Source organism: Microchirus variegatus, assembly GCF_963457635.1.
Source record: "Microchirus variegatus genome assembly, chromosome: 6".
NCBI classification, from domain to species: domain Eukaryota; kingdom Metazoa; phylum Chordata; class Actinopteri; order Pleuronectiformes; family Soleidae; genus Microchirus; species Microchirus variegatus.
Window position 1 is genome coordinate 26425794 of NC_139807.1, and position 27249 is coordinate 26453042.

The window sequence follows — 27249 nt, forward strand, 5'->3', positions numbered from 1 at the left end:
AGTTATGAAACTGTTCGACATGATAAGGGACACGCCTGTAAACATCTTCTTTGGATTATTAAGGAATGGGATCAGACTTTTTTCCCCGCTGCTGTTTCTCAGCTTCAAACTGAAATAACACCCACCGGCGACTGCATTAGTAACACAGTGCACCTAACGGTGTCATCAGTAGGTCACCATCTTCAAACCTCTGACCTGTGGAACTGATGCTTGCTGGTTATTTTCTCTTTCTCTTCCCTGTAAAACATTAGAGTCTGTTACGCATGAAAATGAGTTTCTCAAATACTCAACGCGGCTCATCTGGCTCCTGCAGCCACGCCACGTTCCAAGTCACTAAATCGCTGCAGTGCGTAACCGTTGTTGATGTTATTCTGCCTCTGTTTGGTCTTTTTTTGTTGTTGCATAGAAACAGTGTGACTTTATTTGTATGGTTCACCCTTCATCTGATAACAGGCTCTGTCTGAGCAATACTATCAGACCTGATTGAGGGAGCATTTGTGTGTATACAGCAGCAGCAGCAGCAGCAGCAGCACGGGGCAGGTGGGGACAAGTAGCATTTATCCAGTTTTTTTTGTGTTTTCAGTCAAACTCCAATCTGTTTACAGTTGTTTCATTTTAGTAACCCGATGTTGCTGTACACACACACACACACACACACACACACACACACACACACACACACACACACACACACACACACACACACACACACACACACACACACACACACACATCAGTTACCTGAATGACAATGACCTGTGAGTCCTGAGTAGAAAGGAAGTGCATCCCAGAGTAAGGTCTTCCCAAGGTCAAATCAGCCGCTCCTAAATGTGAACTGTGTCGATATCTTCTTCTTTACGTCAATTATATTCCAACAACCCAAGCCAAGCTTTCCTATATCCGGTCTTCATAAATAAATTCCTTTATTTAAAGGGGAAGTAAGTAGTTTATAGTGACATCTAGAGGAGAGGCTGAAATTTACAACAAAGACCTGCTGCTCTGCTCACCCCCCTCCCTTCCCTGAGCGCTACGGTATCCGCAGCTGGTCAAATGTCGTCCTCGTCGTCTTTCTCCGTGTCAGCAGATGAGGTTCGTGAGGCGAGGGAGAGGGCGAGCTACCGCGGCCGTAGCAGACGAAGCGGAGAGAGAGGACGCTTGATTTGTTCTCTCGCGTTTGTCCTCACAGGCTCCCGTAGAAACATGGCGTCTCGCTGCTAACAGTGGCTATGCGACCGCGGCCCGCAACCATGTTATTTTAAATGACTTTTTGAAACACTCCGAAAATGAAATAAAGAATATTATACAACAACTAGACAATGCAGAAGCACATAATATGTATACAAAAGTGGATTTTGGGTAATATAAACCCATAAATACTACATATTGTCACTTTAAAGGAAATAAAGCGAACACGGACTGAAAATAAATTTTTTTAAATTATATGTCAAAAATATGCTAAATAACACATACAATAAAGGCGTAACCGGCATTAACATTAACGCATAACACATTTCCATGACTACTGACCGGAAAAAGACACAGAGACCGTTCACCAGTTAGCTCCGTTAGCTCCTTTAGCGCCGTTAGCTGGTTACAACACTCACTGTCTGACCCAGGCGTGCTGGCAGGGTGTATTTTGTAAGCACTGAGCTGCCTTGGCGGAGGTCTGCGCTCTCTGACTGCTTTTCTAGTTGCAATATTTAGACTAAATATCACCTAAAAAACATGGGTTATTTGTCAACAGGTCAGTGTCTGGGATGGATGGATGGATGAAGAATTTCCAAAAGGACAAAGCATTTGACCCAACTATGTAATCAAGTTCAAAAACACCAACAAATGTCACTTGTTTTTAGCAATATTTATTTATCCTCCAGTCTGATCATTGTTCTACATCACATTTTACAGTCCACATCAATGTAACACGGTAAATTAGATAACACAACATAACATAACATAACATAACATAACACGACAAGGTCTACAGATATTATTAATCTGGAACAAGCACCGACTAAAAGATTTCAAAAAACATTCCACAGATGTTGCAAGTTTGGTTTTTACTGGACTAAAAAGAAAAGTCAAACACGCTCAGGACTCAGGCGTGTTTCAGAAGAACATGCTCACCCAGGACAGTTCCTACCAGATTTATTCACACACTCTACATCAGTGCAGCTTCTCAGAGAGGAGGCTTGGCTGATATGGCCCTGGTTGGTGCACCAGTTACCTATTATTAATTCTGGTATTTGACTTTAGGAAAAACACTTATAAAATTGAGAAAAATATCAAAACAAAACTATTATAAAAAATATTTTATAGACCATTCCAATATATAGAAAATGAAAATTGGTAGAAAGTTGAGGAGTACTTCACAAAATGATGATCAGTGACATTCAGAGTGAGTCTCATTACATTCCGTCTTCCTGGAATTGCCATACATGTGTGTGTGTGAGCGGTGGAGATAAACATCTAATATAGGATTAAACAATCTACAAACATATTATATTAAACATATCAACTTCTATGTACATACCCACTTTTTTAATTCTGCCTCAAAATAATGGTTACACTCAAAGAAAAGCTGTGGTGTCGTCTACTGCTCATCACACGTTCACAGAAGCCTGTTCTTCCACATGCATCCGCACAATCATGAATTAAGAGAGAGGCTGAAATCAAGCGCTGTAAACACCTCGTCATATTACGTCGTAACTCCTAAATTTCATAACATTCTCGAGAAAAACTATTGTGTTTTTTTTGCACCAATACGAGAGATTTCCGTTTAAGAATTTACGTTTTTTTTTTTTAATGATCTTGCATAGATAGTTGATCTGCTTCAGACATGATTTCACAAGATTAAAATGGTTTAAAGGGGAGCACACTTACTTTTTCTGTTTACTTTATCTGTTTTTTTTTAAGAAATATTTAATTTGCTGGAAGTAAATCTGACATTCAAAAAAAACAGCTGACTCAGTAGCTATGTTTACATGTGTAAGTGGCCGGTATATCCCGATGTGGTTTGTTGCCGATCTGAATCATGACTTCTCCCTACGACGACTACTACTACTACAACTACTACTACGACTACTGCTGCTGCAGGAAAAGGGAAGAAAATTGGTTTGTTTACGACAGAAGGGGAAGTGAAGCTGCTTCTTCTGGAGTTGTACACTACCATTCAAAAGTTGGGTCACTTTGAAATGACCTTATTTTTGAAGGAAAAACACTTTTTTTAATGAATATAACGCTAAATGAATCAGAAATGGTTTTTAATGGAATATGTACATAGGTGTATAGAGGCCCATTTCCAGTGTTCTAATGGTACATTGTGTTTGCTAATCACGAAGGCTATTGGATGATTAGAAAACCCTTGAAAAGCCTTGTGCAATGATGTTGGCACAGCTGAAAACAGTTTTGCTGGTTCTTTGACCAAAGGACAAAATGATTATTTTGAATAAAAAAATCATTATTTCTAATCTTGTCAGTGTCTTGACTATATTTTCTATTCATTTTGCAACTCTTTTGATGAATAAAATTGGGACTTTTAATGGAAAACACAAACTTTTGAACGGTAGTGTAAATGCCAGTCGGAACTAACATTTTGCACATGTAAACATAACTAGTGGCGCTAAACATCCACCAGTTAGTGTATGTAGATTGTAACAGACAAAAATAAGACAACTTTTTTGCTGTATTTTACTTTCAAAAATACCTTTTTTCCCCTAACTCCTGACACAAAAATTACTGACTAATCATCTTGTCGAGAAAAAAATCCAATGCACCAATCTTGCACTGATATAATAACAATTCTCACAAAACAACATTTTTGAAGAACATTTTCCCAGATCATAGAACTAAAAGTTGCCCAGATCAACCAAGATGGTGGAAAAAAAACAATCAAAATAAAAACAAAGAATGAAAAGCTCTGGAGTAACTACAACACAAAATCAAGTGGAAAGCATTGGTGGCCTACTTTCAGATGTCTGGGTCACAATAACTGTACAGATGTTTATGGTCATTATATCACTTGCAAAGTGACACACTCGACTGGATATGATTCATTTAACAATATAAACTGCGTTAAAGAAAAAAAGAATCAAATCATGTGTGAGCAGGAAATTCACAAACAGACTGAAGAGTTTCAGTTTTACAAAAGTCTTGTTTTTTTTTTATCCACCACCGATTCAAATTCTCCACCAGTTAGATAAATAATTGTTACCACCTTCCCGTTGTTGATCCTGAGACTGGACAATAGTATGGCTTACATACTGGAGCTAAAGCCAAGTGTAGTGTGTGTGTGTGTGTGTGTGTGTGTGTGTGTGTGTGTGTGTGTGTGTGTGTGTGTGTGTGTGTGTGTGTGTGTGTGTGTGTGTGTGTGTGTGTTATATACAAGGTACTGCATCTATCATGGAAACAACACATTTAAAAATGCTCTTCCTAAAACTCTGGAAGACTGAACGAGGAGGGGCTTTAACAGACGATCATGACATTGACAAAAGTAAATTGAGTGAAATGTTGCATTAAAGACCCCCCCCCCCGCTATACATGGAATATATCATTACAATATCAATGAATTCTGCAAAGACAAATAAAGCAATGTTTACTCATGCTGTTGTGTGAGATTGTGATACAGTATATTGAGGGTTATTGACACAGGTTTGGCATCAGCCTGTGTAAAGGCTCATATCAACACTGCTAATGACAGTGGCAGTATTCAGTAATAAAATATGTGTCATTATCGCTCTTATCTTCATCTTATTGTGTGCTTTTGGTGTAATAAATGTGGAGTACAGTACACATGGAGCAATAAATGCCTTTATTGTTTCTTTAAATTACTTTACACTTGCATTCTAATTGAAAAATCATACGGTGGTCCCTGGAGTTGTTTTTTTTTTATCGTTGAGAGGATCCTAAGATAAGAAAATAACAACAATAGCTCCACTAAATTATTGAAATACAGCCTTTTTAAGGCTTATTGTTACTTTTTACATTTTAATCCTTACACAAGCCCTGGTCTGATGAGTGTAATTATTATTTTGTTAAATATATGAACGATTCCCGGATATAAAAGTACCAAAGGCGTCATAGGTTGCATGTTTTATTATGAGTAAGACGTGGAGTAACAAAACGGCCGATTTACAACGCGATGCCCTAAAAACACCGTAAAGTTGTGACTAATGCTTGTGAACAACGTGTTTGATGTCGACATTCAGTTCAACTTTCATTTACGTTGGCATTAGACAAAAAGAAAGAGAGATCACTAGATAAGATGCATGTCTTACTTTGCTCTGCACTAAATGATGATGCAAATAATATGATGAACAGGCAGTTGTTTTTTTTAAGCAAAGACACTGATTTGTGCAAAGTACCGTTCAGACAGCTCACTCCTGATCTGTGTCAAGATAAATAAATCAGAAAGAGTTTACACCTGGGAAGATTGACTACTTCCACTACGTATAGTGTGTGTGTGTGTGTGTGTGACAGACGGCAGGAATTAAGTTGACAGTTAGCTGAGACTTCTTGTAGCACCTGCTGAATTCTTTCATTGTGTGAAATGAGATTAAACCCAGATAAAAAACCTTCAAGATAATCCACCTCCTTTGATTTAGAGTGATCTTACAGTGGTTTCCCTTATTACACACATTTCTTTTAGTCAATTCAACATCAGCTCCTCCAAACCTCCAGCTATTCTGTATCTGTATTCTGCATTAGCAGCGGCCATAAAAACGACAATATTATTTGAGAGAAATAGTGTAGTAATTCCTGCCACAGCCATTTAATTATCAGTATTTGACTTTAAACAATTAAAACAAAGAACACACAAAACATAAATGTGTTTGCCCTGAGGCACTTAGGTAGTGTCTGTTTTTCTTTTTACACACACTACCTTTCCAGTCTGCACATGGCCTCAGAGTTGCATTCAAATTGTCCAATTCAAAAATAATGCACATGTGTGAGAGACCACCTATCATCAATAAGTCTAGTGTTTATAGAGAGTCCTAGTATCTAGCACGGTAACAACGGTGAATGTTAAAAAGGCTACAAAGATGAGCAGAGGCATAATGTACAGATTGTGTGAGCGGCAACTACGATTGAAACTTACATGTGCTGTGGTTTTTGGGCGGTGGGGATTAAAAAAAGAGAGGAGGAGAGGAGAGAGACACGGGAAGCGGACATCGACAGGGACAAAAATCCTACTTGGGAAAGTTGTTCTGTTGCCGACGCTTCGCCGACCTCATTTTCTCAAAGCGCGACTCCATTTCCTCCAGGACTCTGGGCGTGTACCTGACGACCAGCTTGACGGTGCCCTGAGCTGCTTTGAGGAGTTCTACTGCTTTCTCGTGGTGTTCACCTTCAACACTCTGAGAAAAGACACACACAGTAACATGTTTGGTTAGAATCAAAAAGCAGTTTATCTAAAGAAATAGAGCTGCAACTAATGATTATTTGCGTAATAGATTAATCTGCCGATTATTTTCTCAATCAATCGTTTGATCCATAAAATGTCAGAAAATGTTAAAAAACATTGATCAGTGTTTGTCAAACCTGGAAATGACGATGTTCTCAAATGTCTTTGATTCAGTTTGAATGATTACTTTGTTATGTAGAGCAAAGAAACAAAGAACATATTCACATTTAAGAAGCTAAAACAATCAGAAATCTTGTTTTAATCATGAAAAAAGCTTACAATCAATTATCAAAATAGTGGATTCCTTTAGTAATCGATGAATCGTTTCAGCTCTATAGAGGAACTCAACAATGGATTATGGACCCAGTGTTTTACAGGAACTGCAATGAACGCAGTAGCAGCTTAACCCTGGTTTAAAAAACACTATATAAAGTATTTTAATTTGGTCATTTTAATGAGAACAACAATAAAGCAATAACCAAAGTCAATTGGATGATTATGTGTGGCTGATCTTGAATCTATGTTTTAACAATCTCGGCAGAACAGAGAGAAAGTGGTGAAGCCTGTGACTAATGTGGAAGAGCCTGAAAGATGCCCAGCAGGGTATTTTTAAATCCTCCAGGCCTATTAAATGTGATGAACGCATTTCCGTTCCCATAAAAGATTTCCAGAGTTAATGTCCAGGCTCACCAGAGGCCGACATTGTTTAAATCCACATGTGCCTGCGAGCAGCCTCAGTCTGGATGTTAGAATGTCAACATTCATGTTTAGAACAAGCTGGTGTCCTAAGTTTTCCTTTCAAACAGTCTTTTCCAAACACTTCTTTGAGACTGGTTATTTTATCTTGCTTCTGCAAACATTATTTCCCCAATGAGAACAATGAATGTAGAGTTGAAACAATTGATCGATTATTAATCAATTACTAAATTAAAGGTGCATTATGTAATAAATCTAAAGCAATTGGCCATAAAATCCTCCTAATATGTCACAGAGACTCAGGAATAATGTTCATATAACAAACTGAACTCACCAACAACAACAGTACAGCCAATATTTTTGCATTAAAATTTTTTTTTTGCAGACTGCAAATCATGTTTATGTTTTGAAATCATGTTTTGTCATGTGGCGCCACCCACCGCCGTCTACCAATCATTGCAGTCAGTAGAGTCTCAGCTGCCGAGCAACCACGGGTTGGTTGCCAGTTGCGCCAAAAAAACAAACCTCGGTATTTTGAATTTGAATGTAGTAACCGTTTTGGCCACATTCTTACATATGGCACCTTTAATCATCAACTATTTTGATAATCGATAATCGGTTTGAAGCTTTTTTTTCATGATTAAAACAAACGATTTCTGTTGTCTTCTTAAATGTGAATATTTAATTAATCGAGAAAATAATCGACAGATGAATCATTGCAAAAATAATAATCGTTAGTTGCAGCTCGAGATGAATACAAACTTTCAGGAAAGCAAGTTCTTTGCTAAAAATACTGAGGTGCATGAGGTGTAGGATGTTAAGGAATATGAAAAGAGGAATTGCTGTCGCACGACAAGTTTTCAAGAAGAAATATGAAAAGGCACGACCTTCCAATCTGATGGACACGACTGTGTGCAGATGGTTTTAATGTTCTCCTCCATAAACAAAATAATGACTAACATACAGACGGGTGTCAGAGTCATAAATCCTCCTGCAGTTAAGACTTTTGTAGAGAACGTTGTGATTGTGTGATTTGCACATACCACCCCATTAACAGAGAGAAGCTGGTCGCCTCTCTTCAGGCCTCCGTGGCGGTCGGCGATGCCTCCTGGGATAATCCGCGAGATGTAAATGGGGGAGTTTTGCTCCTTTCCGCCCATGATGTTGAATCCCAGGCCTTCTTCTGTCTTGGGCAGTTCCACGACACGTGGGTGTGAGTGTCCTTCACTCGCTGCAAAAGCTGCCACAGTAGCCTATAAATCAAATAGAGGGAAGTTAAACTGTTGTGTATCATTTAATTTGCTGTACAAAACAGTGATGTTTACACGACCGTTCAAAAGTTTGGGGTCACTTAGAAATGTCCTTATTTTTGAAGGGAAAGCACCTTGTTTTTCCCAATGAATATAACATTAAATGCATCAGAAACACACTCTATACATTGTTAATGTGGTAAACGACTATTCTAGCTGCAAGGTGTATAGAGGCCCATTTCCAGTTTTCTAATGGTACATTGTGTTTGCTAATCGTGTTAGAAGGCTATTGGATGATTAGAAAACCCTTGAAAACCCTTGTGCAATGATGTTAGCACAGCTAGTGTAACAATAAGTAATCTGATTATGACACATGTATACATGCATCAAGCGTTAAATCAGAATAAACAATGTTGTCCCATTGTCTTGAAATCCTAGAAGAAGCTTCACATGCACAAGGACTGCAGCAAATGATCATTTTCATGATCAATTAGTATCTTGATTAATCCATTAGTAGTTTAGTCCATTAACTGGTTGAAAAAGTTGATAATGTTGATCAGTTATTCCCAAACCTCAAAATAATGATGTTCTCAAATGTCTTGTTTTATCTACAAACCAAAATGATTGAGTTTTAATCATTTCTTCCTCATATAAAGCAAATAAAATAAATGTAAGAAGCTGAAATATTAGACAAACTTGACTTTTTAGCATTTCTTTTTGAAAATGGACCAACATCATGTTATTCAAACAACACTTTTGTTTCTTGTGTTCTCTATAATGAAGCTACAAGCTCAGCAGTTCATATTGCTAATGTGCTTGATGAACAGAAAGAGAGAGGGGGGTGCAGGAGGACATTTACATCAATCTAAGTGCACTTAAGTTACTGCCCCACAATCCAAAATTCTAAGGAAGTCTCTAATTAGAAAACTGTGTCGGCTTGAGCTCTTGCTATGATTCTATCCATTTCCAGCTACATCAAAGGAAAAAAAATGTCCCAATTAAGTAGAGCAGGCACGCGATACAAACCAGAATGATCTCAGTTCCCCTCTTGATGGGAGTAAAATGTCTTTCAGACCACTTGCGTGTTTACATTAATCAATTTATATTTTGATTATTTGTGTCCATGTAAACAGAGCTAATGTGAAATGTTCAAGTAGAGCATGCACACATTTAAAAAAAGACCGATGACATGAGCTTACCTTAGCTGTGGCATTGGCCCTGACCTCAGGGCTGCTGTTGATGTCCACTGTTTCATACACATGCTCGTAAACCTGAAGAGACATTGTTGGATTTAAAAAAAAGAAAAAGATGAAAAGACAGTAATCTCACACATCATGAGAGGAGAATAAAAATGAATTTATGATATGCTTTAAGAAATCTCACTTCTCTGACAGCGTTACAGAATTCACTCTGTAAGACCCTCTGCAGTGCCTGCAGCTTCTGAGGAGGCACTTCTCCTGTCCTCTGGAGCTTATCGAGCAGTTCAATAGCACGGTTAATGTCTGCCAACAAGAGCATACAGTATACGACACCGTCAAGGTTTATTTGTAATGATATCAGCAAAAAAACACTGGCAATAACTTCTGTGAATGTCAACTATCACTGATATAAAACTAAAAAACACCTGGTGTTACCACTTGATAACTCTATAACTTCCCTTGCGCTACATTTGTTTTCATTATAAATGCTTTGCCTCAGTATGGAAGCATGACTTGAATTATCTAATAATAAATAAGCATTGTTATGAATCTACATAACTCAATGTGGCATCCTTTAATATATCATGCTTCAAAACAAGTCAAGGTGGTAAATGATAAGCAACATAACAAAAGTGACATTTTCCAGACATTGCAGGTTATAACCCAAGGAGTGACGAGATGTTTGTAGTGATACTGATCTGGTGTTATTGGGCTTGAAACAAGATATTTGTCATTTTCTGTTATCTGTGAATTTCAATGTTAATGTCATGAATAAAATTTGATTGCGCCCAGGTGCTAGTACGTCACTCACAGAAACATAAAAAAAAACAAGATCAAATGCTCACTGAAGCACACACTGAACTTGCTCTTCTTACTTTTATTTGTGAACTAAACAAAGTCATAAAACTCTGAAAATGACTTCAATGTGCATTGGTTCATTAACTTATGATCCTTAAATGTGGGTTCCTTTTGTCTCCACCTGTGCAACAGTTTCTGTCAGCTCAAGTCAATTCTCTTCAAGCTGTTTTAATGCCTAATGACTGTTGTTTATAAACCTATTTACCAACTTGAGGCTTAATCAGTTAATGATTTCATTTTGGTTCTGTCCAACATCACAATAAGCACTGTTAATGCTGTCCCAGCTGTGGAGACACCGGAACAGATGCCTCCTTTTAAGAATGAAGATATTTATTAGACACTGGATGCTATTATTGTGCTTTTGGAGTTCATTTATGTGTTCATTTACATGTGTAGTCATGCTCCGCTCATTTTTATTATTTCACAAGAACAGGAGTCCTTGAAGTAGTCTGGATTGTATTGAATTATACTATGAATGCGATAATTTGAAAGAAAGATATCTACAGAAATGTCACTGCTCATTTAATCTGAAGACCTTCATCAGGCATATCAGTAAACCCAACAAAGGAGGAGACTGTACTATACTTAATGAGACGTGTGGATATTTGTCGAAGTATAAATCAGTTATATTCTCTTCTGTCCTGTCGTAGTGACAGGCGGTAATAACTGCGTTTCATTACAACAAATATACTAACGATAAATACAGTATGTAATGCAAACGATTCTTCCTGTTCAACCCTGTTCCTTACGATGACGAAGTCTATACAAAATGTATACTGGTGACTTTTTGCTGCTAATGTAAATGAAACCTTTATCAAAGCAGCTCCATCTCTCCCTGTTGTAACCATGGTTTTAACTCATATTAGCCTGTTAACTAGTGCGCTAAGCAACACAATGTAGCCACAAACACCTTTGTCAATGTAGCTCGGCGACAGAAACATATACACACCTATTGGAGAATAAATAACAAACTATCCACACGTTATCGTTAGTTATGGCATTATCTAACTACAGAAGAGAGCTGGTAGCCCAAAAACAACCATCACAGCTGTGGTGAGCTAATGCTATCTAAGCTAGGCTAACGTCTCTCTGGTACCACAACAAATATTTCTAAGCTAACGTTAGCTAGCCAATTAACTTCACCTCTTTCCAGTCGCACGGGCTCCCCAAGCGATGCCATTTTTGCGCGGAGTGGTTGCTCGGTGTCAGGTAGGTAGTGTGTTGAACGCTGGATGTGGAAAACTGAAATTTGATAATCCTGGCTCACGTTACGTGTGCTTAACTCAGGCGATAAATCAGATTAGCAAAGTTAGCCGGCTAGGCTAGCTGCCAGTGTCATGGTGCGTTCACGAACCCGAGTAGAGGTGAGAAAACCCATCGAGCAAAGCACGTTCTTTTCCTATGAAAATGGTCGCCCTGAAGGCGTCTTCTCTAACTACACTGAGAATTATTATTTTTTTTAAATCATAATAATTCCCAATGCAAACTATACATATAGAAACAATCAGATATATTTTAATACCACAACTATTTCTCGAATCCTACAAATGTTTCTCTACATTCGATGCTCCATCAGAATGTTGTAAAATGCGTAGTCGTAGATACATGTTTCTCAAAAATGTAAATACTATTGTGACTCAGATTTAACTCTAAATTAAGACTTAATGGTGACATGGATTATTCTGAATGTGAGGTGCTCATATGGTGCCCTGTGTGTGCTCTTTGGTTCCATCGCCATATCACTGATAAATAATAATATAAAAGCAATACAATGTGGGTTAGACTTATAGAATTATCATACACCCAACATGGATTTTCATAAATCCAGGAGTTGTTTTCATTATGTGCTGCTGTGCAACTGGAGCAGGAAAAGTGTGTTTGCTGACACCTGGGAAGGATCAGACTCTCTACTGTCCTCTACTGGCTGGCTGCTGCAGCAGCGCGTCTTGTGACTCCCATACATGATCCTGCAGGGAAACTGCTGCAGCACTGCTCTCTCTCTCTCTGAGCTAAAACATTCAGACAAGACTCACTTCTGCTCTGACCACACCCAAGTGGTGATGGCACTGTCTGCCTTAGACGGACGATGAAACGTGGCATCGCCGTTTTGGAGTTTGACCTGAAAAAGCAGCAATTTCTGGGGCTCTTTTTAAGTGAACAATGAGCCCATTTTCCCTCCTCTGTCTTCTTGTTTCATCCATTAAGGGCTTGAAAAGTGTTAAATCATTGTTAAAGTACAGCATTACTATCTGCTGTGAGCCAGTGAGCAGCAAAAGTGAATGTGAGCACTTTGCAGCGACTGCTGAATTGGGATGTGCTACCATTCATACCTTTATGAATGTACTTGCTATTTTGGGGCTTTAGCACTCCGCTGAGAAGCCCATTGTGGAAGCGCAACCTCCTTTTTCATTGTGAAATCATACTGTAAGACTTACCAACATGCATGATTTATGATCGCGCGAGTGCAATGTGGGCCGGCCTGTGAATACATACAGTAGCTGTGGCCTTGGCTTAAACCCAGCTGGAGATTTCAGAGAAACTAGGTTCATTGCTTTGATTTAATTGGAAGATGGAAGTTTTCTCCCGCTTAAGCTTTGCTAAACAAAAATAGCTTGAGGTGTCCGCTTGTGATGAATGGTTCAGTTCAGATAACTTCCCCGCGCTCACATCCCAGAGGGTTTGATTCATTGTTCTGCATTCTGCAGATGGGGGGGAGAAAAGTGCACTACAACTGCTTTTCCCTCCCAAAGGATAAAATGACTTAGTGTAATAAATGAATTCATTGTGACTTGGCTTGTTAGGTCATAATGAGAAAGCTCAGTTTGGTTGACAGGTGATTTATGCTATGCTTGTCACCTTTTTTTTTTTTTTTATCCTCAACTATCTTTTTCTTTTTTCTTTTTTTATACATATAAAAAAGTAACTCACAGCATCTTCATCAGGCTTCTCTGGAGGATCCAAGCCCAGTAGAAAGTGGAGCATCTTTTTCTCCACTCACAGACAAAAAGTTTTTCCTCGATTCAGCAATCTGTTTTCCAAATCTCCACATGCCATTTCTGGTTCCCCGCAGAGGTCACCTTACCTTACCTTCAGGCTGATGAAGACGCAGTAAAGTGAGGTGGTTTGATCTCAAACAAACCTATATTTGAAGCCCTGGATGTATAGAGAGGTGTCTCTATCCATCTGAAATCTGAAATGTGTCGTATTCTTGGCAGATGAAAAGTCGAGCAGATTTTATTATCCCACCATAACCTTGAACAATGGCAGCCAGATCTGCTGAGTGAAAGGTAAATTCAATGCAGTGAATTATGGTCGTGTCGGAGGGAACGTTGACGTGGAGCCGCGGCGGTCGTTTAACCCGGGCACGGCGTGAGGAGGCTTCACCTTGTGATCACATGCAGCTGCACATAATCTGCAATGATTGCTCTTTTGTTGTAGATTTCAAGACGGGATTAGTGTGCACAAACAGGAGCATGCTGGCTGTCATGTTTTTATGTACATAAATGTTTGTGTGGGTGAATCCAGCCACCGTCAGACTCACTTGTCTGCACTTGTATGTGTAGGTGTGTGTGTGTTCTTTTTTGAACTCATGATGATGTTAAATTCTTGTAATGTTGACGTTTCACATGTGTCACGTGTGTGTGTGTGTGTGTGTGTGTGAAAAGCCATGTAAGGAAGGATGAAAACATCAAAGCGCATTCAGTTTGAACACTTTGTTCAAACTGAAGCAGGAAGTGGCTTTATAAGTTATATAATTCTCCTTTTCCCTCCTCAGTAACACCCAGAGCTGCTAAATATATGTGGTCTCCGCCTAGAACGCTGTTTTACCGAGTGCTACTGGAAAATAAGTGATTTCATTGCAGCCTGTAAAAATGTATAACAACGCCATTCTTTGTTTTTATGGAGCAGTTTGTGTGTGTGTGTACTTGTATTTGTTACCTCTTGAGGACTTTTTCTGGCATAAACAGGACCAGAGACCAAAACCTGGTCCCTACTGAGGCAGAATCTCTTTTCTAAAGAAATCGGACTATGTTTTAAAGTTTGCGATAATGGTTGAATGAATGGAGGTCAAGGAGAGTCCTTAAAAGGACAGCTACATGATCCTTGTGTGTGTGTAGCTGGTTTTCCTCATGTTGTGGGGACCTACATCTGTTTACTGTCACATTATGGGGACTCGATTGTTGTCTCCATAATGTGAATTACTACATTTTACGGTTAAGACAGGTGTTTTAAAGTTAGGCTGAGGTTAGCGTTAGGTTAAGGTCAGGGGTCAGGGTTCGGTTTAGGCCTGTAGTAATTATGGTTACGGTTAAGTCTCCAGGAAATGAATGTATGTCAATGCAGTGTCCTCTGAAGTGACGGAAACCAGTGTGTGTGTGTGTGTGTGTGTGTGTCCTCCCTGCCTTGCCGGTATCATAAATAAAAGTTTAATCCGGGCCTAGAAATGCACTGTTGAAACTTTATCGACATTGGTTTTGCTTTTCATTTGCCTATAGTCATTTTTATTTCTTCAAATATTTCAGTTTAATATTGCAAACAACTTCACAACATACAAAATGAATAATATTAATCCAGAAACATGTCAATGAATATATGTATATATGTATATATACACATATACATATGTATATGTGTATATATATATATATATCATTTCTTTTTATATATATATATATATCTTGTCCTCTGGTGGGGATAAAAAAATAAACAGCAAAGCTTTGACAACAGCACCTTGACATAGTATGTAATTTCAACATTACCTTGAGAAGTTTAGAACAGTAAACAGATAAATTACTTGAGAGGAAAGTTGTTTTCTGCTGAGAATGTAAACGGAATGTTTTTTTTTTTATTGTTTTTTTTGGTCAGCATCATATCCTTTTTTTTTTTCTTTTTTAGTGGAGGATTTCTCAATTCACAATTGAAGCAGCATGCAAGCCTTTGACGATGGAACTGTCCTCTCTCGCTCTCTCTCTTGCCTGTTTGTTTTTTCTCCCTTCTTCTTCTTCTTCTTTTTTTTTGTCTAATTCTTGGCAACGTAAACAAATCACAATGTCTTGAGGAATGTGATATAGTAATTTAAACTGGGCGCAAATGACTGATCAGATTTTTTTTAATTGTTTACAAGGTCATGAATATGTTCAATAAATAGACTGTAGTATCACTTTTACTGTATAAACTTCATCTTTTTTTTACATGCAGTCCATAAAATTTTCATTTGACGGAATAATTTACCCTGTTATGTATATATACAAATAGATATTTTCTCTTTATTCTCTTTTTTAAACTCTTCAATAAAATCTATACATTTTATACACTATCTCCCTCTTTTAATGGTCAATGTGCATACACATGAAGTGTCTATCCTTATAAACCGCCAGCCAATCTTCTTTTTGCTATCCATGGTGAGCGCTCGCACGTAGGACTGGGTTGTCCTGCATTGGGAATTATAATGCCGCTTGTCTATTCCTCTGCAGCCGTCCTTCGTGTACCCCATGGGGTTGCATTTGGTCTCATAAAAGTATTGCTTCAGTTGGCCATTGGGGACAGGGACCTTTTCCATGACGGTAACTGTCTGCCCAGACATGTCTATTGCCGTCTTTTTATCCACAGCTGTCACCCACTGGCTAATACTGTCACACACGCTGAGCTCTCCACGCCGTGAGGGATCGGAGTGTCGCCGCACCCTCATGGACATGTTAGCGGCATCCAGATAGTTTTTGTATTCCTCCAGGAGAAAGAGCAAGGGAGGCTCCAAAGGCACTTGGTTGCTGATCATCACCCGCGAGTCGTACAGGTTGACGTCCTTGTTCTCGGCGGTGACCGCAGAGGAAGGGCCCCCGCCTGCCTGGCTCTTATCAGCCCCCTGTCCCAGCTGCGCCGCCTCTCCCTCCACCTCCAGCAGCTCCTCGATCACTTGCTCGAACGTGTCTGTGAGTGAGGGCAGTTCCCCGCGCTGGCCTGGCCCACTCCCCCCCTGTGGAGTCCCGTGGCCCCGTGCGGCCGACGCAGCAGCAGCGGCGGCGGCGGCAGCAGCGCCCAAGTAGCCTTCCGTCCGGTGGCCCCGCATGCCCGGGGCGTCTCTCAGGGGCGCAGCTCTCATGCAACTGAAGTATGAAATAACCATAGTAAGGAACAGGATGGTCATCACTCTTCTAACCTGGTGGAACTGGAGGTGGGGGGGGGGGAAGAGGGGGAGGAGAGAGGACAAGACAGTTAGTCATCGTCAATCAACTTCTTCTTCTCAACATGTCGTCTCATTTAAGCACACTGCTCCTTTGAACGCCAGAGAGAGAGAGAGAGCTCGAAATAATCACAGAATATCTTTTATTAAACTGATATTGGCACGGCGTCACTATAGTGTTTGCAAACTGTAATCATTCTGTGTCGATGTGAAGTCTGGCGTAGCTTTTTATTGTTGTTGGCAGCGACGCACAAAAGCTGTGCCGAAGCATCAGAGAGAGAGAGAGAGAGGGGGATTGTTTATTACTAAAGATAAAAGAGCACAAATAGATGTCACTACATCCTCACGGGCTCGCTATCGTTTACAAGTCTTTTTTTTTTCTTTCTTTTTTTTTTACTCGTGCTTGAAACTGCAAACAGTTATCATGGTCATTCATTCTGAGTTTAACAGGAAAGCGCACATATTCAACCATGTTTAATGAACTTGGTTTGTTGACATTTGCTGAACTGCAGCCGTTGTGTTGTCAGTTATATTTCCTGCATCTGATCAAACAGGACTGCTTATCTTACACAAACATCATGAACACCAGTTCTATTCTGCCTCTTTAATCTGATTCTTGCATATTTCAAATAGATATGATGTAAAAAATCACAGGAAACAGAGGCCTAAACTTTGTTTTTTTTTTAAGTTTCTGAGAACAAAAATACTTCTAATGATTATATTCTTACATTTGTGTGCTTGGAGTTGTTTTCGATGCATAATGAAGCTGACAGGTGGCAGATAATGGATGCATTCTTGGTTGCAGTCATGTGAGCTCTGTGTTTACATAAGCAGTTCCTCTGTTTGTTTTGTTTGTTTGAAGAGCTCATGGATTATAATTTGACTATTTAAAAAAAAAAAGAAAAGAAGAAAAAGTCACTATAGCAACACCTATGCACAGTATTATGGTCTGCACCTGGTGACTCACATCTGATATGAGACCCTACACTCATGAATGGGGAGTTTGTTGAGGGGACGGCGCACAAGCTCTGCAGGATGGACTAACAGGATGTCACACGAGTCCAAATAAAAAAAGCTGAATGACACAAAGATGCGTCACGCCATGCTCCCTGAAGCACCGAGCTCAAGGCTCCGGAGGAGCGGCGGCTACATTCATCTCATCCTCCCACCGGCAGAATCACCTGCCTGAGCACACATGCGTCCCCCCCTTACCTTTGAGAAGCGCTCAGATTCACAGCAGTCAGTGACGTCCAACAGCCACAGACAAGACACAAGCAAGCATCATGAAAAGAGAGAGAATCTGGATCTTGCCTTCCACACGGGGGGGGGGGGCTCATTTAAAAATAACTAGACCAAGGCTTGAACAGCACACTAATAGAGGAAAAACACACCCAAGCAAACACACTCACTGCCCCCCCCCCCACTCAGGACGGACATGAGGAGGACCTCTACGACGGAGGAGGAGCACAAAAACCCCACCTTAAAAGCATTTGTTTCATTCTTAATTGGTATCTGGGGCCGTGGCTGCAATTAACCAACACCACGGTGACTGCCATAGAGGTATCTGCTCTAAAAATAGATGTGCTGGGGAGTCTCACAGGCTCTATTCAAAATATCACATCCTTCTTCTTAATGAGCCACTCATTCCCCAAGCTCTGTGACGCTGCTCCTCCACAGTGAGTGTTGAGTGTACGTGGTACAGGGGGGAGGAGGAGGAGGGCGTGGGGTGGGGGGGGATATTTTTCCTCTCATCAACTAAAACAACAATGAGGGCAAAACCAAGAACAGTGGAGTTAATAATTACCACTGTCAATAAGGGATCACAGGCATTAACCCTACTACAGTGGTGGCTGATGCTGAGGCTTTGGTTCCAAGAAGAAGAATCTTGCGTGAGGCTTCCCAGCACAGAAAATCCTGTAGGTTTACGGGACAGAGGCCCAGTCACGAGCTTTATGTGTAGGATGCATTTAGGCTCTGATATTATTATCAGCATCGAGCTCAAATGGTTCCACTTCCACATGAGGGAAATGACGGCAGAGAGCTGATTACTGTTAGGCGTCAAACTTCATGCTGGAAATGGTGCAGACGAAGAGTGCTGCATCTTCCGTAACAGACCACAGGGGTAATATTGCAGTAGCAGGGGGTGGAGAGAGTGCCGGCGTCATTTCGCAGCATAACAACCACAGATGACGTCTCTTCCAGGTCTCCATAGGGGAGAGAATGGAGGGGAGGAGGTTGCTGGGGGTAATGCCACTCAACAGTGTGCAATTGCATGCCATTCCCCTGGGTATCCTCACACCGGGAACAACAAATGATTTTATTTCTATCTCTGTGATTTCCTGTTTCCATCAGGACAATCAATATGGCTTATGCTCTCAATCAACATCCTGTTAAAATGCGATAAAGCCAATGAATCATTTAATTGCTATGGGACTGGTGGAGAAGCTCTGGCTTATATCTACCAGAGGCTAAATGTGACAACTGATTGGTTTGCTCTGGTTTTATACATCCAGTGAAGCGAGGGTTTTTTATGAGCACTGCTGGATTTCGCAGTTAATAAAAAATAGCGGCCTGTGAGTTAACAATAATGAGCATGAAGAGGACCTTCACACACACACACACACACACATTCTGTAGCATCATCATCATCGTCAGATGAAAACATCAGAAACACAGAGGTTTCCTCGACCTCATTATACACTTTGACATGTACATAACAACTGTGGGGTCATGTGAGTGTAATATGATCAAAGCCACGATGAGTACTGAGCTAACAACACGGAGTGGAGATGAATAAAAGCCTGCTGCAATAACTGCTTTTCAAACATGGCTTTTATTCACAACACACACACACACACACACACACACACACACCCTGAGCATGAAACACCCAGGACAATAGGAGCAGGTGAGTGCGTGGTGCACTCTTTGGCTTTGACATCTCCACATGACCACCTGTTCGCCCTGCTAGTGACAGCGATATGTAACTTAGCCCCTCCGCGCGTTTATTCTCTGTGCCAGGTGGGGATTAAAGTGATAAATGTCTCCTTTGACAGACGCTGAAAAGTTCCTCTAAAGCATGAAAGGACTAGCATGACTGGTATTATTACACAGGCAGTAATGTTCCCCCCCAGTCTCTCTCCCCACGGCCGCACATGTCAACAGACTTTATGGCTTCATCTGTGCTAACGGCCCTGCAAGACGTCTCAGAAACCGTTAGGAGGAGAAAACGAGCATCAAGCAGCGGAGGTGAAGGAGGGAAATGTGCCCAGTGTATTTGAATAGAAATGTGTGACCTATAACAACATTTCTTTTCTACCATTTCCCTGCCTGTCTTTGTTCAGAACTGTGTCGGGCCTGCTAGAGCTATTTACCCAGCAACATGTTTTGTCATGTTCACCATGTAAAGAAACAGATGCAGCAAAATGATATCACATTTTTTTTACCCTTGTGTGTCACAGTGCAGCAACTTAAGGAAAGGCACACACACACGAGTCATCTGCAGTAATGGCTGACACATGTGGACACTCGCTTCTCCTTCCAGATCTGTTTTCAATCCGACACACTTTGGTAAGAGGACGAGAGCATTACTGAAGGATTATACCTGCAACCCCGTGAGCCACAGACCACAGCCACTGACACAGAAAGCCCCGGCATTCACAAAGCTGCTGAATGATCCCACACACAGACACACACACACACACACACACACACACACACACACACACACACACACACACACACACACACACACACACACACAAGCCGCTGCATCACTGGACCACACAGAAATCACATTTAAAGCTTAAAAATTGACTCCTCCCAGTGTCGATGTGTGACATTTTTTTTTTACGTTAGAGTCCCACATGTGATGTCTTAGCAAAACAGAAAAAATCAACTTAGGACTCCTCAAAACCTGAAAACTAACACCAACAAACCTGCAGCTTCAAAGTGACAGCGCTGCAGTACCAGAGTCTGTGCACTAGAGGGCGTATGAGACCGTGAAATAATGAGGGGCTCCTTCTTTTTCTCCCTTCCTACCATCTCTTCTTTCTGTCTCCTTCACAGACAGACATAGATACATAGATAGATAGATAGATAGATAGATAGATAGATAGATAGATAGATAGATAGATAGATAGATAGATAGATAGATAGATAGATAGATAGATAGATAGATAGATAGATAGATAGATAGATAGATAGATGAAACAAAGTCAATCCTTTTCCTCAGGACGCTCACAGACCACCTTCTTTTTCGTGTGCGTAATTGTAAATAGGTTGTAAACTTCACTTGTTATGGTATTCAGTCACAACCTCCGCGTAGGAATTTTGGCTCCACTTTCGCATTTTTCGGAAAGAACATCATTAACTCATCATGACACCATCATCCATTCATCCTCAAACTCCAAACTGCAGCGAGATATTCTCACATGAAAAGAAAGCAGTTTTGTTTTCAGCCTCCTGCGCCCCGGCTGTAAATGAGACTTTTTTTTTCTTTCTTTTTTCTCTAATCCGCGCTCATTCTGTCCAGGAGTTCTTCAACTGTGTGTGTGTGTGTGTGTGTGTGTGTGTGTGTGTGTGCGTGTGTGTGTTGGCCGCTGACGCTGGGCGTTAAGGTCTCGAGTTTCCTATAAAGTCTTAATGAGTTCATCAAAGTTTTTTCTTTTCTTTTTTTTCTTCTCCTCACCTTTGGTCCACACAGCAAACATATACAAAACTGTATTCTCTCTCTCTCTGTGTGTGTGTGTGTGTGTGTGAGAGGTCAGATGAGCCTCGAACAACAACAACAGCAGAAAATAAGAAGAGAAAAAAAAAAGTTTTGCTTGAGCTGTTTATGAGCGCGTGCAGTTGCAGTTATTAAAACGCACAAACGTGGCTGACGCATGAAGTGAGTGCAGAGGCACGCTGGATTCTCTCCAGTCCCAACAACACACACACACACACAAACACATATTCTAATAACCAGTCACACTGCTCAGACTGCTGCTGCTGCTCTCATCATGATGAAACAACATGCTCTCTCTCTCTCCAGATTACATCTGCTGAGCCTGTGCTCTCTCCACTGGAAACCCAATCAACATAATAACTCCCGTTTTTTTTTATTAATGAACGCCAGGATAAGGTTACGCATATCCCCTCTCGGGCGGTCTGCGCGCAGGACAACCGGACTTTATCACTATACTTCTTCTTTTTTTAAAGACACACACAACTTGTTCATAATAATAATAATACTAATAATAACAATGATAGTGATAATAATGATAATAGACATACCTTTCACTGTCCAGTCGTAAAACAGACCATTCAACAGGACAGCAGTGTCATCTGGGATGAGTTGTCGGACAACTCCCTGAGTAATTGACTTAAACGCGGCTATATTTCCCCCCCTCTCTGTTCTCTCTGTGCCGACAAAGCTTCACGATATCTCTGTCTTCAGCTTTGGAGCAAATAGATTAAATTATTGATGGTGGAAATTGCATGGCTGAGGTAATGCACTCCCATGGCTGCTGCACCGCGCGGCTCCTTTGGAGATCGTCTGAAACTGAAGTTGTCGCATGCTGAAGAAGCGCCACAGCGGCACAGCACCACTGGATGAGAGAGAGAGAGAGAGAGAGAGAGAGAGCGAGAGGGAGGGAGGGAGAGAGAGAGAGAGAGAGAGAGCTGTGGAGCTGAAATGAGGAGCCTCTTCGCAATACAGTAACTTTACTACACAATGACGCTGCAACATGTGACCTGCCGCTGGCTGACTGGTCGCCACCAAACTCCAGCTCCAACAGCCCCGAGGCGGAACTACATTCATGCGCTTTCAGTGCGCATTATGCGCTTTCCTCCCACCTCCACCTCCTCCTTGTCCGTGTTTGCCCGCATATGAACGGCGCAGCCTGCACCAAAACAGCATTGCAGACGAACGTCTGAGCAGCTAAAAAAGCACAAGTCAAGCCAAGTCCGTCCTCTTCCGTATTTGGAGCTCAGAGAGGTGTCAGAGGCACTGTGTTTTCAGACTTCAGGTTCTGCGTCAACCGCAGTCGTGATGTGCACACACAAGAAAAAAACCGCATGTCTTGCACCAGTCCTGCATATTAAGAGGAGCCTGGGTGTTTTTTATGTCACTTTTGTGAGCCTAAAACGTGTGCAGTTGTGTGAAAACGTTCACTTTTTTCAACCATTGAGGCTACAGTGTGTCTAAGATGAGGGTTCTGTTATGTTGCTGCTGTGAAGACACTTGGAGCCACACCAGAGTCTTACAAACATCTCCCTGCAAACATTTCTGCAAGTGAGCCATCTCCACATAACAGAAAGTTGCTCTGCAGTGTAAAATAACCATAATAAATGTTCCCCAAAATGTCAACATTTGAATATACAGCGTGTGCACATGCAGAGATCCAACCATGCTCTGCTCTGTTTTCCACAACAAAACTGGGAACAATGAATCCCCTTTTTTTCTGCCGTCGAGTTCAAATAAAGACGTCAGTGGAAGCCGCAACCTTTCAATGGGTGATGAATGTTTTGGAAACTCCACCTCTGATGAACACAAGAAGAGTGAGCATAATGTGGGAAATAGCAGCTCATTATCCCCGTGACTTGGCCCAGGTCCAGTGCAAAGATTTATCGTGATTGTGTTTTGCTATATTGCCACCATGATTCTTCCCCTGCACGAGCTCAGGAGCTGGAGCTCTTGTTTGGCATGTAGCAGATATGGGAGTGGATGCACACACACACACCTGCTTAATGAGTCACTCCCACCTCCAACACACCCGGGGACACACAGAGATAGATATAGCCCTCCCCGAAGGCTCACAGGAGGTGAGGGCAAACTCTGGATGACAAAGAGTTGCATCAGCAATCACTGAGCGACATGACTCCAAAGAGGATAAAAAAAAATGCACACAGCACAGGGGGGCTGTTCCAAACAAGTAATTCATAAATAAATCACTTGGCATCTCATTAGAGGAGCAAAAACAACAACATGTCCCTCTCATTTCTGCAAATACAGCACAGCTGAAGGGGGGGTGAGGCCTGCAGGAATGAAGTTGTGAATGAAATTGGTGAAAGCAGAGAGGGAGTTCAGGGTCTTCAGGGTCAAACACAAGCATGGCAGCAGCAGCAGCAGCAGCTAGGCCTTGGCGAGCGACCTGGAGTCCACCTGAAAAGTGCTGGAGCACTATATGTCATTGGAACTGAGGTGTAAGATTTCTTTAGGTTTAAGATTTCTCCATACGACGCCAGTGGCGATGACTTCCGACGGTGTTGGGTTGAAAGCTCTCGTCTCTGCCCGTTAATCTGTGGCAGATTCCTGCAGCTTTTAATCACCTCATCATCATCATCATCATCATCATCGACGGTGGTGGCTACACATGTGATTCACAGTAAAAGTTGGGAAGTTCTCTTCTCACATTCTCACATTCACAATATTTTCTCTCTTTTTTGGGGTGGGGTGGGGGAGAGCAGAGAGAAGAAACAGCCACACAGTCGCTGACAACACGACACACTTGTATAACCTTTCAAGGCTCCTCTTGCCAAAGGCAGCGTGATGACGCTGACAGGTCGGCACCGACGAGAGCTGCACTTAACAAGTGGAGTTATGCCTCCTTGTGCCGGAGAGGAACCGCGTGTAGACATGGACGAAATGACATTTTGCGAAATGTCATTTTGGCTGGGGACAAAGGGAGGTGATGCGGGGATTCAGATGAAAAGGGAAATTGCATTCCTCCTCGAGCAATAAAGGAGAAGGAAGGAGTGGCGTCAGCTGAGGGAACATCTCGTATGAGGCTTTTTTTGGTGACGTCAAACGCAGGAGATGAGGGCTGAGCTGAGAAAACTCCAGACTGATGAGTTTAAACTCTCATAATCAGATGCTGCTGGCGTGCAGGAGTTAATGCCATCCCTCCTGTGATGACAATAACCTTTATTGTAATCATCGGGGCAGACACAGAAGACCAGGCTGCTAAGCTCCAAATATACGCTTGCCTTCCTTTTCACATCCTCATACATATCTATTGTGGCACAGACTGAGAATCACTCCACAGGCTATTAATCCTCCCTCTGTCTCTGTCTGTCTGTCTGTTTCCTTGGCTTATACCCTTCCTCTCCTCTCCTCTCCTCTCCCCTCACCCCCCCCCCCCCACCCTTCCTCCTCCATCCTCACAATCCAATATCAGCACAGCATCAATAACCTTTTGCGTGGTTATTGAATGCTGCTGAATGAAAACACACCAATCACACACACACACACATGCAAATGTACAAACATGTCCTGCAAGCAAAATCAAAAACATTTTTACAAAACTAAGACAGAATACACATAACTTATACTATATATAGACATATATATACACACACACATATATACATACATGTGTGTGTGTATGTGTGTGTATATATATATATATGTCTATATATACACATACATATATATATATATTTATATATGTGTGTGTGACGCACGCACCCCCACGTATACGCACGCAGCCCAGAGCACACCATCATCATGAATCCCTGTAGTCCCGCAGTGGTCCGACATATAATAAGAAGAAGAAGAAGAAGAAGAAAAAAAAAAAAAAGTCCTCACACTCAGATCAACTATTTCCACGCGCTCACGGATTATTAATAAAGTGTCGTGGGCATCGTCACTGTGTGAACACACACACACACACACACACACACACACACACACACACACACACACACACACACACACACAAAAATCCCACCCCACATCCACGCCACTGTGACGAATAACTGATAATTAAAGAAAAGAAAGATTCCTGCCAGAACTTGTTTAAACAAGCCTGTTAATTGGATGAAGGTGTTGAAGATGATGATGATGATGATGATGATGGTGACTAAAGCAGCAGCAGCAGCAGCAGCAGCACTGGTGGTGAATGGCGGCGGCGGCGCGCGACGTATATCCTAATAATGATGAAGATGATTAATTCAGGCTATGACGTCCACCTCACAGGCGCGCGAGACTCGATTTCCGCCATCGATAAAGCACCGAAAATAATCAATAGAAACCTATTTATAATTGACACACACACACACATGCGCACGCACACATAAGACACATTTCATGAATGAAAAAAAAAACGTTGAGGTAAAGTGGGCCAGCACAATCCGAAATACACATTTATTATTATTATTATCATTATCATTATAAGCACATACGCGCGCGCGCGCACACACACACACACGCACACAAATACCTGTTCTTCTTTTTATATATATAAAAAAATGAAATGAAGTGAAAATGCAAACGCTCTTAATCTGAAAACCGAAATCCTTTGAGTCCCTAAAGTGCAGAGGAATTAATCGCAGCGGAGGAAACAAAAAAGAAAAAAAGAAGAAGAAGAAGACACACAAAGGCCAAGGTGAAAAAACAGAAAAAACACATTAAGCTGGAAAAAAAAGAATCTATAATATCATTATTTTATTGTTAATATTACTCTCCCTTTTCCCCCATGAAATAAAACAGGCCTACCGAAAGAATTTCATCTGATTTTTGCAGAGAAAACCTACCATCAGGTTTGTTATTGACGCCCACCCCAACTCTGCAGAGCTGAGAGTGCAGACACACACACACTCACAGCTCACACACACTCACAGGGAGAGAGAGAGAGAGAGAGAGAGAGAGAGAGAGAGAGAGAGAGAGAGAGGGGAGATTCTCGGTAAAGATAACACACGCGGAGACGCACGCACACAGGCGCGCGCGCGGGCGGACGCACGCCCGCACACAAGCGCACGCAGCCCCATTTATGGAGTGATCCGCTGACGTACATTGCAGAAAAGTGCTATAAAAAAACCTTCATACATACAAAGTGTGTCGTGCCACCCCACAGACCCCTCCTAAACCGCCTCCGCTCATCCCTCCTCCTCCACCCGACGCGCCCACGCCCACACCATAATCCCACGTCTCAGTATGGAGGAGAAAAAAAACATAATAATAATAATAACAATAATAATAATAATAAAAGACCAGAAAAGAGAGATTTTGCAGTGGAAACGCAACATTTGTGACGAGATTAAAACAACACAGTGCAGCAAAAACAGCGCACATAATAGAAATAAAAGGCCAATTCCTTTTTTTTTTTAATCTTCTTTTTCTTTTTTAAATACACGCACATTTTTCTTGTCTGACGTAAAAATGCTTCAGTGTTTTTGTTATAGATAAATCACTGATTGGCTTTGAGCGGATTGTGTTGCGTTTATGAGCCTGGGAACGTGTTTTTTTTTTTTTTTGCGACGCAGCGTTTATTCAAGGATCGTTTGTTTTTTTATGAATGTCGGGCAGCCCATAATGAGGAATATGATCTATTTTGGTTTCACTGTCATATAAAATGAGGAGTAATGAGGCTGTAATGTGTGTAGAAATTGGTCTACACAAAAAAAGGAAAAGGGGGGGGGGGGGGGGGGGGGAAGGAACCGAGCCAGCAGGGGGAAGTCTGTATAATTCATGAATTGGGAATTTTTTCACCTTTTCGTTCTGGGTGAATTTATTTGAAAAAAAATGCAGCCGATGCGAGAGAGGACTCGACTGAAACAGTGGGCGTTAGGGGCTTTTCTCTTCCACGGCTCGACAGTTTTACCACGCGATGTGAAATATCTGATGGGAGACAGGGAAAAAAGAAGAAGAAGAGGAGGAGGAGGAGGAGGAGAGGGTGGGAA

The 27249-nt window shown here is 41.3% G+C and overlaps 2 protein-coding genes across 2 annotated transcripts; both read right to left on the reverse strand.

Moving 5' to 3' along the window:
- Positions 1-5265: 5265 nt before the first annotated feature.
- On the reverse strand, positions 5266-11607 carry lin7c (lin-7 homolog C (C. elegans)). The gene is made up of 5 exons (XM_083891179.1): positions 11547-11607; positions 9730-9848; positions 9546-9617; positions 8140-8349; positions 5266-6353 (listed from the first exon to the last, which is right to left on the reverse strand). Exons 1-5 carry the CDS (start codon positions 11581-11583, stop codon positions 6186-6188), a joined length of 606 nt encoding a protein of 201 aa, XP_083747305.1. The 5' UTR covers positions 11584-11607; the 3' UTR covers positions 5266-6185.
- Positions 11608-15717: 4110 nt separating this feature from the next.
- Positions 15718-26363, reverse strand: bdnf (brain-derived neurotrophic factor; the record flags this gene model as incomplete). The annotated part of the gene is made up of 3 exons (XM_083890667.1): positions 15718-16569; positions 26104-26143; positions 26185-26363. The coding sequence occupies 3 exons, from the start codon at positions 26361-26363 to the stop codon at positions 15718-15720; spliced, it is 1071 nt and encodes a 356-aa protein (XP_083746793.1).
- Positions 26364-27249: the final 886 nt, after the last annotated feature.

Excerpts from the sequence above, each read along its gene's own strand:
- lin7c (XM_083891179.1), bottom strand. The coding sequence starts at position 11,583 with ATGGCATCGCTTGGGGAGCCCGTGCGACTGGAAAGAG. Across the intron at positions 9,618-9,729 it reads TCTGTAACGCTGTCAGAGAA|GTTTACGAGCATGTGTATGA; the intron begins GTGAGATTTCTT and ends ATGTCTCTTCAG. Across the intron at positions 6,354-8,139 it reads TTCTCTCTGTTAATGGGGTG|AGTGTTGAAGGTGAACACCA; the intron begins GTATGTGCAAAT and ends GTCTTTTCTCAG.